The sequence below is a fragment of the Pristis pectinata genome, chromosome 18 (assembly GCF_009764475.1).
Source record: "Pristis pectinata isolate sPriPec2 chromosome 18, sPriPec2.1.pri, whole genome shotgun sequence".
NCBI lineage: Eukaryota > Metazoa > Chordata > Chondrichthyes > Rhinopristiformes > Pristidae > Pristis > Pristis pectinata.
Window position 1 is genome coordinate 7,389,678 of NC_067422.1, and position 14,261 is coordinate 7,403,938.

A 14,261-nucleotide genomic window follows, 5' to 3' on the forward strand; every position below is an offset into this window, starting at 1 on the left:
ACTGTTTGGGTCCCTGGATAGTAGGATAAGTCCCAATGCATGCTTCACGGGAAAAACTTCATCTTCCATCTGGGCAAGTTGCAGCCTTCTGGGCTCAATATAGAATTCCCCAAGTTTAAGTAACTTGATCTTTCCTTCTGCCTGGTATCATCTCAGCTCAATTCCATTCATCTAGTCTGCTCTGCTAGGTATGTTCCACAGCCTCACTATTAACAACCCTGTACACAGACAAAGCAACCCAATGTACTTCTAACTGTCCCCATGAACTCATTTGGATTCAGTCTATTAGAGATATTCTCTTTGTTCTACCTACCCTTCCTCCACTTTCTCTCCTACTGAAAGGATCCTGGACCTGAAATATTATCTATTTCATCTTCCACAGATGCTGACTGACCTGCAGAGTGTTTCCAGTATTTTCTGTTTTTATTTCAGATTTCCAGCATCTGATGTTGATTTTCATTCACAATGTTGCACAAATTTCCTTTTGTAAATTAACTAAATAGTGCAAACAGTGCTTACAAAATAAATTTATTTACAGTGCTTATCCCCAATTATTACACATGACTGAGGTGAATACAAAAAAGACTGCAGGTGCTGGAATCTGGAGCAACAAACAATCTGCTGGAGGAACTCAGTGGGTCAAGCAGCATCTGGGGTGGTGGTGGGGGGGGGGGGGATTGTTGATGTTCTGGGATGATGTAGGATTTCGACCCAAAGACTTGACAATTCCTTCCACCCCACAGATGTTGCTTGACCCGCTGAGATCCTCCAATAGATTTTTGCCTCCGAGAAAAAATTCTTCCTTGTCTCAACCTTAAATGGGTCCCCTACAACCACCACTATTCTCAGACCAAGCCCTCTGGTTCTGGATTCATCCATGAGAGGAAACATCTTCCAGCATTTACCCTGTATAGCAACATAAGAATTATATTTCAATAACATTGCCTCTCATTGGCATAGCTAGTAGAGTTCCTGCCAAAAAGCTCTCGCAACCCGGGTTCAATCCTGACCTTCAATGCAGAGTCTGGCGTTTGCATGTTTTCTATGTGACAACAGAGTTCCTCTGGGCATTCCAGTTGCCTCCCATACTCCAAAGATGTGCAGTTGGTAGGGTGGCAGAATCTGGGGGAAGTTGATGGGAATGTGGAGAGAATAAAAAGGGGATTGATTAGTGTGGGATAATTGTAAATGGGTGCATGATGGTTGATGCAGACTTGGTGGGCTCAAGGACCTCTTTCCTTGCTCTGTGACTATAATCACTAATAAGTAGAGACCCATTGGTTAATCTCTCCTTGTAGGACAATCCATGCATGCCTGGGATCATCCCAGTGAACTTTCTCTGAACTACCTCAAATGAAATAATATCTTTCCTTAAATAGGGGACCCCCAACTGTTTGCAGTACTTTAAGTGTGATCTCACAAGTTCCATATCGAGTAACAGAAATATTTTCCTGGTTTTATATTTCAAGCTGCTCTGAAAAGCTATTTCGTAGGCATTCTACAAATTCCTTCCCTTGGGATCCAGTATCAACCTGATTTTCTCAATCTACCTGCATTTTGAAATCCCCCATGACCACCATAACATTGCCGTTTTTAAATGCATAGAAATCTCCTGTTGAAATTTGTACCCCACATCCTGGCTATTATTTGGAGGCCTGTATATAATTCCCATCAGGGACTTTTTACCCTTGCTGTTTCTTAACTCTACCACAACGATTCTACATCTTCTGATCCTATGTCATTTCTTGCTAAGGATTTGATTTCAATTTTTACCAACAGAGCCACCCCACCCCCTCTGCCCACCTGCCTGTCTTTTCAATAGGATGTGTATCCTTGGATGTTTAGCTCCCAGCTGCGATCTTCTTTCAACCACGACTCTGATGCCCACAACGTCATACCTGCCAAATTTCTAACTGAGCTTTGAGCTCATCTACCTTATTTCATATACTGTGTGCATTCAAATACAACATCTTCAGTCCTATATTCACCACCCTGCTTCTCAAATTTGTCTCCATGTTGCCTGAAGTTAGATTCTTATCCCTTTCTAAACTTTCTGTCTTATTCTTTATTCTGGAGACTTCAGTAACCTCTCCTGCACTCTCCTTCCCTTTAACTTTATCCATACTTTTCCAATCTGTTGAACCTACCCCCTACTATTTAGTTTAAAGCCCTATCTACAGCCGTAGTTATGTGAGTCGCCAGGACCCTGATCCCAGCATGGTTCAGGTGGAGCCCGTCCCATCAGAACAGCTCCCTCCTTCCCCAATACTGGTGCCAATGTCCCAGGAACTCAAACCCACTTCTCCCACACCAATCTTTAAGCCACACATTTAACTCTCTGATCTTATTGACCCCGTGCCAATTTACACGTGGCTCAGGTAACAATCCAGAGATTATTACCTTCTTGGTTCTGCTTTTTAATTTAGTCCCTAGCTGCTCAAATTCCCTCAGCAGAAACTCTTTCCTTGTTCCACCAACATCATTGGTACTCATAGGGCAACAACAACTGGATCTTTCTCCTCCCATTCCAAATTCCTCTGCAGGTCAGATGAGATGTCCCGAACCCAGGCATCAGGCAGGCAACACAACCTTCGGGTCTCTCGATCCCTGCGACTGAGAATTGTGTCCATTCCCCTGACTATACTATCCTCTATCACAACCACATTTCTCTTCTCTACCCCCTCTTGAATGGCTCCCTGAACTACAGTGCCACGGTTCGGTTGCTCATCCTTCCTACAGCCCTCACTCTAATCGGTAAAGGGAGCAAGAATCTCAGAGATGTTGGACAAGCTCAAGCACTGAGACTCCTCCAGCACTCTCTCTTGGATACCCCTACCTGCCTCACTCACAGTCACACCCTCCAGTCCCTGCCCACAGACCAAATTTGAAGTAGTTAATCTAATGGGTGTGACTGCCTCCTGAGACACAGCGCCCAGGTAACTCCCTGGGTAAAGCAGTCTACCCGAGAGGACAAAATATGAAGAGTCCATGAAGATAAATGTGAAAAATGCAGATCTTCAGTGCCCTTGTTTGAAATTTCTGTTCCAGCTGTGGTGCTTGCGTGCACATGGTTTCCAACCCAAAAGCATATGAACTACCCAAGGAATTATAATACAAAGGTATCATCCATTTTGTAAGCACAAGAGAAAAAAGTAAATAAAATAGCAAAAGAGATCAAAATTTCAGAATGCTCATCTCAATCACTTTATAAGAATTAAGCCTCAAATGTAAATTAGGATGTCACATTCAGTGACAATATTCATGAACCACAACCGTCTGAATGACTATGAAATAAAAAACAAGATCAATCTGCAATGGCTCAAGTTTATTAATACTTGAAGATGAAGCAGTTTTCATCAGAAATGACTGAAAACATATCTAACCAATGAAAAGCAAGAAACAACCCAGCAAATTGCAGAACCAAGTTGATCAAAGCAAGCAAGTGATATTTTATTACAAGGCAAGAAACACAATTCAGGCTGCACTGGACAAACAGAGTTCTGAAGAAACAATTTAAATACTGAAGTCCTTGCTTCATGCAATATTACATTTACAAAAGGAGTTCAAATCTTCATCTGGGAAGAAATGAAACAAATAAATAGATATCCACACCCAACTGCAAGAAACAACTGAATAATATAAAAATACAGAGAAATTAAATTCTTGGCTGAATGAAAAAAGGTGGTCAACAGATTGAGCGTGGACGAGAAGGAAAAGGAAACCTTGCAAAGAGTAACGAATCATTCCTGTGGAGCGCAAGGTAGAATTGTCAACACCCTGCAGCAAACTAGGAGTTTGATTTCTGTCCAAGATATATAATTCAACTTTTTTGAAAAAGCTTATATTTATTAGAAATCACATGAAGGACCAAACAATCCATATTTTTATATTTCAAAAATATATTTTATTCATAATATTCATAATAATCAGGACGTCTTTTTCTACATTCATTGCACCATCAATTCAATACGATCTCTTACACTGAAGGACCAGACGATCTGCTGAATTCATTGCTGCAAAGCTTTTTTTAAGCCACAACTACAAAATTTGATTTTGTTGCTACACATCAATTATGAATGTCCACTGAGTAGTGGTTACATTTCAGGGTTTGATTACTGGTTACACAACCCAGTGATCAAATGCTAACTTTGCAATTCATACAAATGAATTCAATTAATCTAGTAATTCAAAGTCTATTGCTTGGAAAAAAATAAGCTGCCTGAATAAATCTAAATAAATCGAGCTAGCCTGCCGCATTCATCACTAGTTCACACTGCATCTGTTGATCTGAAGTGACTTTGCAAGCTACTCAATTCTTAAAACAAAAGTGCCATGAAACGTTCAGTCTAATAAGGTGGCTTATCACCACTTTCTGGCACAACCAGCAGAGTAAATGCACCCATTCCAGCTACCTCACATCATGAGAACAAATTAAATTTTTTACAATATTTGATTTGGTCTGTGTTAGAACTTAAAAAATTATTACTAGTTCAGAAATTACATTCAACTATGAAATTATAGCACAAAGTAAAATACGATGCTTTCAAGAATTTGTACTGAACGTTAATTGCATTCCACCTGCCATTTGAAGTATATAATCCATTCCAAGACTGTCAAGTATCAGGATTTTCCTTTAATACATACCATATGAAGATATGAAACAGTAAAATGAGGATTACACAAAAACATATGTAGACAATTACTACTTTTCAAAACAGATTAGTTTACTTGAAAGCACATCATGAGAGCAAGTTTCATTTAAAAGCAAGTCCTGCTTCCTCACACCTTATTGATTGAGACAGCACTAGTCTTCTGTTAGATGTATGCTATTTCACTTATAAACATGCTTTACTTCCAGTTACACAACACCCTTCAGTAATCAAAAATGGTTTTGCATTATTTTATCCTTTATTGCAGGCGATTAACACAGTTGCCCTTGGTTGCACAAAAACCAAACTGCTCATAACATGTTCTGTTAAAAGGTAATTTGGGTCATTTCATTTCAAGAATTTAAGATTTACCCAAGTTTTTAAAACCAACTGTCTTGACAACTTTACTTACATAGTACAATTTTTCCCAGTAGCTTCTCAAAAATAAGCCTTATGTACAGTGTTAAATGAAGCATTTTAATACTAGTTAGAAAATTGTTCCAGCATTAAGGTGTACAGTTTCAAAATTCACCAATTCAGCCCATTGACCACCACCTGGCAAATAGGCTTTCTAATGAAAGAAACTGTTGGGAACATGTACATCTGCCTGAAAGGAGAAATAAATAACGGGAGACCCAAATCAGAATGATGCCATTTAAGTATCTCCACCTGAAACATTATCTGTTCTCATTTCAAGCAAGTCTGCTGGGTATTTGCAGGATTTTCTCATTTAACTTCAGAATCAGGTTTATTATCACTGACGTATGTCATGAAATTTGTTGTTTTGTGGCAGCAGGACAGTGCAAGACAAAGACATAAAAATTACTATAAGTTACAAAAATAAATAAGTCATGCAAAAGAGGAATAATGAAGAGGGTTGATGGGCCGTTCAGAAATTTGATGGCGTAGGGGAACAAGCTGTCCTGATATGTTGAGTATGGGTCATCAGGCTTGAGAGACATGGACTGCATGCAGGTAGATATGAAGTTTAAATTGGCATCATGGTCGGCATGGGCCTATTCCTGTGCTGTATTGTTCTATATGTTCTTAATACTTGTGCTCCTTCCCTGCCCCAAGCACATTCCTCCCCATGGGTTTTAAGGTTCTTGTAGTCAACAGAAAACACCCTGACCTTTGCATTTTAGTTATAAATAGTGTCTTGGCTATTTTCTCTTAATCACAAACCTAAAGATCGCAGATTTAATACTACATTCGCTAAAATGTAATTGTTCAAGTACACTTGTCTTACCTAATTATGGCACTACCGCCAGTGAGTCCAATTGATTTTAGGGTGGTTTTCTTTAGTGCAGATTCTCCAGCTATCTGAAACAGACACAGAATGAAAGGATATATACTCAAAAAAATGTAAAAATTATTTATTTCTGATATTAACTGTCCCATTCAACATAACTTCTATAAAACTGTTACAGACTTTGCATAAAGTTTAAGCTGAAGGCCACCATTCTCTCTCCTCATTCCTTGCATACCATCTCTCCTACAGGCATTAGCCATCAGCTAGCATACCCGGAACACTGATTGAAAACACTGTTCCTTATTCTCCACTCTGCTTGAGGATGTGGTGGCAGGTTATTGAAATACAAGGCCTGCACAGCCAAACCCAGACATTCAGGTGCAAATTTGACTGATTATCACTGGGGAATGGTCTGGAATGACAACTCCATTTACATATGCCAATCTGCTCCCCAGATCTTCTGGTACCTCACCTGTGTCTGATGATGATACAAATATCTCTGCCAGGGCCCCAGTAATTTCTTCCCACAATGTCCTTGGTCATGCCTCAGGGATTTGTCCATGTTTATGTGACTCAAGACTGCCAACACCTCCTTTTTCATAATATCAACCTGTTTTAGGACAACGTTATTCTCTTCCCTGAATTCCCTAGCTTCCATGACCTCTCCATGGTAAATACAGACAAGAAGTATTCATTTAAGACCTTGCCCATCCCCTGTGGCTCCACACATAGATGACCACATTGATCCTTATTTTCGCCGTAATTACCCTTTTCCTCTTAATATACATAGAATCTCCTAGGATTCTCCTTTACCTTAACTGCCAAGGATATCTCATGTTCCCCTTTTACCCTCCTCATTTCCTTCTTAAGTATCCTCCTACATCCTCAACACTCCTCAAGGGATTTGCTTTATCCCAGCTGCCTATACCTGACAAATGGCTCCTTCATTTTCCTGAGCAGACCTTCAATATCTCTCATCAGCTGGGGTTCCCTAATCCTGCCAGCCTTGCCCTCCACTCTAACAGGAACACAGTAGCCCTGAACTCTCCCCATTTCACTTTTAAAGGCCTTCCACTTGCCAGACATCCCTTTACCTACGAATAGCCTCTTCTGTTCTTTGCAAGTTCCTGTCTAATGCCATTAAAATTAGCCTTGCCCAATTATAGGACTTGCATTTAGATAATAGGGCAATCTAATAAAGACATTCATTGATAATTGACTTAAAAGCTTTGATACAGAAAAATTATTTCCTTTGGTAAAGGGAATCCAGAACGAGAAAGCATGATCTTACAATGTGAACTGTGTATAGGTGAAATCAAGAAGTACTTTTCCTAAATAAAAACAGAAAATGCTGGACCTTTGGACTGAAAACATTAACGCTGTTTCTCTTTTCGTGGATGCTGTTTCCATGAGTGTTTCCAACATTTTCTCTTTATATTTCAGATTTACACAGCATTTTGACTTTAAGTACTTTTCCAAGACAGGATAGGGGAAATCTGGGACTTGACTCTCAAAATGGTAGCCTACATAGGGCCAACAGATTATTTTTTCGTAGGGAAAGGTTATTGTGGAACTGAAACAGGCAAATTAAATTGAGATACAGTTGAGTCATGGTCTAATAGAATAACATCAAGAGCACAACAGACTTGAAGGGCTGAATGATGAACTTCTTACAGAGTAAAACTGAAGCAGATCTGATCCAACTAATGAGCAAGTTAATTGTAACAGAAATAACAATCAACATTATAGTAAAATTCCGGTCAGAGCCAGAGTCTGAGTCAGAATGGGAGGCTGCACATTTAGGCTCAATGGCCAAGAATGGAAATGGAATTGATTCCATCCAGCTTCATAGGAAAGGAATTTTTCTTTCTATGCTGTTGTGTCAAACATATAATGTTTAACAGTCATATATAAGCAAAGGTTCAGCACCATTTGATGAATCAACACACCATCACCTTGACCACCTATAATTTTAACAGCCATGTCTCAGAGGTCCTAGAAAGAATCCAATTATAAAGCCTGCAAACCCAAGCTTAGAAATGTAGCATGAAATATTTCTTTCCTGTAAATCATTTCCTTATGGCTCGAGTTATTACTTCTAAGTACACTTTGACAGGAATTTAATGTTATGTTGATCATTATTTCCATTATCTTTACTTTGTAGATCAATTGGATCACTTCTGCTACACTAATAGCAACAGGTTAAGGTGTTGGAACATCCAGGGATTGCAAGTAGCAGCCACAAACTGCCTAAAGACTCGGTGAAACTGTTTGTGTATTTGAGAAAGTACCACCAACACAGTCAGAGTAATGTTATTGAACTGTAAAGTAATGTCAAAATATTAATTTGCTTGTACCTGTAGACTTGATTGCTTGTTCTTCCATGTGTAAATTATTTAAGCATTTCTCATGCAGTATTTGCTTACAAAATTACTCAAGCTGACGTATCCAATTCAAAACAAAACACTTCTCAAGTAGTTCAAAGCATTGGTTAATAGGAAGCAATTTTAAAAAGATGTGTCAAGAGCAGCAAAAATTTTAGAATTAAACCAGTGCTAGAAAAATATTTTACTTGGCAAGTGGACTTTTTCCGAACTTGCCTATATTAGCTATTGCCTTGCCAAAAACTGTTCCTTGAACTTTTAATCAGAACTTGAAACGGGCAAAAAAATATTTGCAGTGTAGATGAGTAGGAATGAGTTGAACAAGGATGACCTGCCTCAAAAATACTGTGGCGACAAAAGCAGGTCAAAGATTAGACACTCTGGCAGTAAATGATTCACCTTCATACTCCCCATAGTCTTCCACCATCTACCAGGGGTGGTTAATACTTGGCATGCGTATGGGCAAGTAGTTTCACAGCACTAAGAAGTTCATCACCAGCCAAGACAAAGCAGCTCATTTGACTGGCACCCAATCTGATAGCCTGAACATTCATTTCTTTCAGCACCAGAACACCATACTGACAGTTCACACCATCTACAAAATGCACTGCAGCAGTTTGCTAAGGCTTCCTAGAAGCACCCTCCAAACCCTCAATGTCAATAACCCTGAAGGAAAACAGAACTGGGTGCATGAAAGCAGCACCACCTGCAGCCGTCTTCTAATCTGCACTTCACCTCTGCTCCTCATAACTTTACATAGTTCAGTCAGGTCCCTCCTTTTCCTCTTTCACTCCGAGGAAAACAAACCCAGTCCATCCAGCCTCTCCTCATAACTCAAATGCTCCAAGCCAGATGAATAATCCAATGTGCCCTAACCAGTGCAATATAAATTTGTACCATAACCTCCCAGCTAATGAAGGCAAATATCCAGTATGCCTTCTTCATCACCTTAACCACCTGTGCTACCACCTTCCTGGATCCTTGGACACGTATACCAAAGTCCCTCTGTTCCTTAATACTATCTAGGACCCTATCATTCACTGTGTAGATCCTTCCCGTATTAATTCTCCCAAAGGGCAATATCTCACACTTATTAGCTTTCAGCTTCATTTGCATTGCTTTACTCATCTCCTCCCTTGCATCCCCCAGCAGCCTGGGATATGCAGCATCAGGCCTGGGAATTTATCCACTTTTAAGCCCACTAAGACATCTAATACCTCCTCCTTATCAATCAGATAACAAGTTCCAGAATTTCATCATCCCCCTCCCTGAATTCTCCAACTACAATGCCTTTCTAGGATGACAATACAGATGAGAAGAATTCACTGAAGACCTCACCTACATCGTCTGACTCCACATATAGTTTACCCCTTTGGTCCCTTCTCCTTCCCTGATTAAGCTCTTCCCCATAATATACAATACATTGGGATTGTCCTTAGTCTTATCCATCAGTGATACTTTGTGCCCCCTTTTTACCCACCTAAGTAACCCCTGCACTTTCTATACTCCTGAAATGCCTTGCCAGCTCTCAGTTCTCTATACCTGACATATATGTTTCCTTTTTTTAATCCAACACTCAATATCACTTAACATCCATTGTTCCTTGGACTTGCTGTCCTTACGTTTCATTCTTATGTATGGGAATTCCTCCCTTCCCCCTCCCTCACCTGGATCCATCTATCACCCGCCAGCTCTTGCTCCAGCCCTTCCCTCCATCTTTTTATACAGCTACCTCCCCTCTTTCTTTCTAGTCCTGATGAAGGATGTCGACTGTCCATTTCCCTCTATAGATGCTGCCTGACCCGCTGAGTTCCTCCAGCATTTTGTGTGTTGCTCCAGATTTCCAGCATCTGCAGTCTCTCTTGTATCTCCAATCTACCAACCTATGTCGTTGGGATGTGGGAGAAAACCGGATAACCTGGAGGAAGCCCACACAGTCACAGGGAGGATGAGCAAGTTCCACACAGATGGCACCCAAAGTCAGGATTGAACCCAGTCTCTGGCACTATGAAGCAGCAGCTCATTTAACTGTGCCCACTGGGCTGCCCAAATGTCTGGACCATCCTTATCCTTTTCCACAACTATCCTGAAACTTAAGAGTTGCAGTTACTATGTCCAAAATGCTCTCCCACCGGTACTCCAGTCACTTACCCAACTACATTCCCCATGAAAAGTTCCAACATTACCCCTTCCGTAGTAGGTCTATCTAGATACTGCCTCAAAAAGTTCTCCTGGACAACTTTAAAAATTCCACCTCCTCTACACCTTTCACACTAAGATGATACCAGTTAATACTGGGAAAGTTGAAATCCCGTACTACTATAACTCTAACATTTCTCTAGGATTTGTCTACATTTCTACTCCTCTATCCCCTGCTGATTGTTAGGAGGCCTGTATTATATCCACAACAAAGTGATCACCCTCTTACTCCCAAACTCTACCCATATGGCCTCATTTAAAGATTCTTCTAGGATAGCCTCCATTCTTGCAGTAATGGACTCCTTAATCAATATTGCAATGCCACCTCTTCTTTTATACCCACAAACACCCTCCCCATCACACCTGAAGATTTTGTACCCCAGAATGTTGAGTTTTCAATCCAGACTCTTTGTCAACCATGTCTCTGTGATATATCACATTCCCAATATCACATTCCCAAGTGCTAATCAATGTTCAAGTTTATCTGCCTTACAACTTGCATTAAATATAATTTAGCTTTCCTTTACTCCCATGTGCCTTATCACGCCTGTGTCTGCTCTGCTTACTGGACTGACTTAGTTTTCCTTCTATATTTCACTGAAGTCCCTCCCACCAACTGTGCATCTACTGTGTCTCAGACCCCTGCCAAACCAATTTAAACCTTCCCCAACAGCTCCAGCAAACCTCCCCACAATTACCTATTCCATTTCAACATCCTTGAGGGGAGGTGTTGTTGGGGAGGGTTTAAACTAATCTGGCGGAGAAATGGGACACATGGACACTTCCATCAGCTCCCCTCACAATCACCTCTGTTCCAAGGAAAACAACTCCTGCTTTTCCATTATCCACATAACTCAAGTCCTTCATCCATGGAATCACTTTAGTAAATCTCATCTGCCCAAAATACTGGAAGAGCAAAAAATACTGGCCTTGGCAGCAATGCTACAACAGAATAAATTAAGAAGAAACAAAAGTTCAAACAATGTGACAGTGAAGAAAGATGGGTAAGCCTACCTTCACTCAGACTTAAACATTCACTTCAACATAACAGGTTTACATCTGTTCATTGATAATGGAAGAGTCATGTCCACCTTGGCTGAAAGGAAATCCTTTGAAATCTTTCGGTTGCCTCGGCATTGGCCATTAGATTCCTGCCTTAGCATACAGCATTAATGGTGAGTTCAATATTCAACTGACAGACAAGACAGATAAGCAGATTCTGCACATGGAATAGAACTCCAGAGTAATATTTCTTTGTTGGAAGAATAGGGTTTAAATCCTGGACAGATGCTTTGAGGTGCCAGAATTGCACCTAATACAGGTCTATTGAATGAGCCACAGGAGCTGTGTAGAACAGCTCCAGACAGAGAATTGTTTACATTGGCTGAAACCTTTGAGTTGTTTGGCCTTGAACCTTTTTAATTTGAGCTCAAGAGGGATGAAGGAAGAACAGATTCTGTAACAATCAAACCCAGCCAAAATTCATCCCTCAAGCAACACAACCAAAAAATCTTTAATCTTTTATCTTATTTGCATTATTTGGGATTTTGCTGTCTTCAAACTGTTTTCTCCATTTGGCTGAAAATCAACAAGTTCACTGACTCCGAAATGCCTTAGGACAGAACATGAAAGGCAAATACAAACGCAAGTCTTTCTCCCTCAGAACCATTGCAAGATATGAAGCAGGAACTTCAAAGCTGGGGCAGCATCTTCCATGCTAGCTACAGTTCAACACTAGGATGTCCCAGCGTTTTAAGTATTTTGTGTTCTAAGCTGAGGTTCTCCCTTCTCACAGATCTATATTCCACCATATTCTGGGACCAATTTCACTGTTCTACCAATGACTAGTTTGTTCAGTTCCATAAATTGCTTCAAAATCAATTGATCAATGGACATTTTGGATCTGAGTAAGGCGCTCGCTCTAGGCTGTGTGAGGACTATGATTCCGTGGAGCAGGACGGCGATGAGCCGGGTCCCCAGCATTGCGAGTACAGATGCCATTAAACTGGAAAAAGTGCAGAGGAGATTTACGAAGATATTGCCGGGACTTTAGGGACTGAGTTACGGAGAGAGGTTGAGCAGGTTGGGACATTTTCATTGGAGCGCAGGACAATGAGGGGTGATCTCATAGATGTGTATAAGATCATGAGGGGCATAGATAGGGTGAATGCACACAGTCTGTTTCCCAGGGTTGGGGAAGCAAGAAGTAGAGAGCATAGGTTTAAGGTGAGAGACGAGAGATTTAATAGGAACCTGAGGGACAACTTTTTCACCCAGAGGGTGGTCAGTATATGGAACGAGCTGCTAGAGGAAGTGGTTGGGGTAGGTACATTAACAACATTTAAAAGGTACTTGGACAGGTACATGGATAGGAAGAGTTTAGAGGAATATAGGCCAAATGCTGGCAAATGGGACTAGATTAGATGGGAATCTTGGTCGGCATGGACCAGTTAGGCAGAAGGGCCTGTTTCGGTGCTGTCTGACTGTGACTTTAAATTAATAAAGCTCCACCATATCTGCAGGCAATATATTCCAGTTTCTAATCATACACTACATAAAAGTTTTCCTTGACACATGACATACCAAAAATGAACCTGTCATTGTTGCAAAGTGAATACTTACGTCTGAGTGAAGGTAGGTTTACCTACATTTTCTTTCTTCACTGTCACATTGTTTGAACTTTTGTTCTTTTTAATGAAATATTTTGAGATAAAGATAGTGACAGCTTGAAAATCAAAAATAAATATGCAGATATTGGAAATCTGAAGAAAAACAAAATGCTGGAAAAACTCAGCAGGTCAGGCAGCATCTGTGGAAAGAGAAGCAGTTAACTTTGCAGTAAAAATCAAAAAATCTGCAGATGCTAGAAATCTAAAATAAAAACAGAAATTGCTGGAAATGTTCAGCAGGTCATCAGAGGTCAACGGGTCTTCGACCTGAAATGTGAATTCTGTTTCTCTTCCCCCTGATGCATCCCAGCCTGCTGAATATTTCCAGCAATTTCTGTTTTTAGTTTCGATAACTTTTCAGGTCTGGGATCCTTCATCAGAACTGAAAGTGACAGCTTGAGGCTGGCAAAACTCCTTTACACGTCTAATTATCCAGCAATAATTTGCTCTTAAAACAAACTTTAACAGCTCAATGCACACTGCAGATGCAAATCACCACCGGGAAGATGGTAGGAAATATATGACTCATCGAGTGGCACTCGGGTTGATCCCTCTGCACCTGTAAGGTATAACTTGGTACAGATCAACTCAAACTGCTTTAAAACACATATGAAATGTTTTTGCACTAATTTTATTCTAACATTTTTGCAGCAAAAAAAAATCACATCTATCGAAGTACTTTCCATGCTTTGAACATTCAAGAGCTATAGCAACATTCTTCTATCGCTCTGGAAAAGAGCAGATTACAGTCACTTGAATAACAATTTCAATACATTTTCATATGTCTATTTATAATGCACGGACAGTCTTTTAATAAAAAAATTTCCAAGGGTTGGATCAAGCATGCCTAGAATCTTCAGTCCAACTCCACATTCTTAACAAAGATACCAAGACTAGAACATTTTGGTGGAATGCTCATGTTTCTTCACATTAGCTTGCCTGGATTTTCAGAACTCATTCAAATGGCCGTTGGTGCAAAAGCTAAAGACCTTGGAGTACCTTGAGTCCTAAAATATTATGGAACAAATTCAAGTTGCCCAAGGGGTGGTGGGGCACAGACTCTCAACATTTATTAACTATCTATTTGAGCACTTGAATCACAAAGGCA

At 40.3% G+C, this 14,261-nt stretch overlaps 1 protein-coding gene across 2 annotated transcripts in view; it reads right to left on the reverse strand.

Annotated features, from left to right (window-relative positions):
• aspscr1 (ASPSCR1 tether for SLC2A4, UBX domain containing) overlaps nt 1-14,261 on the reverse strand; it is a 193,471-nt gene that overhangs the window by 110,530 nt on the left and 68,680 nt on the right. For both annotated transcript variants that reach the window (XM_052033268.1, XM_052033269.1), the window contains exon 6: nt 5,899-5,972. In XM_052033268.1, coding sequence (XP_051889228.1) covers nt 5,899-5,972 — 74 coding nt within the window. The remainder of the gene's footprint in view (nt 1-5,898; nt 5,973-14,261) is intronic.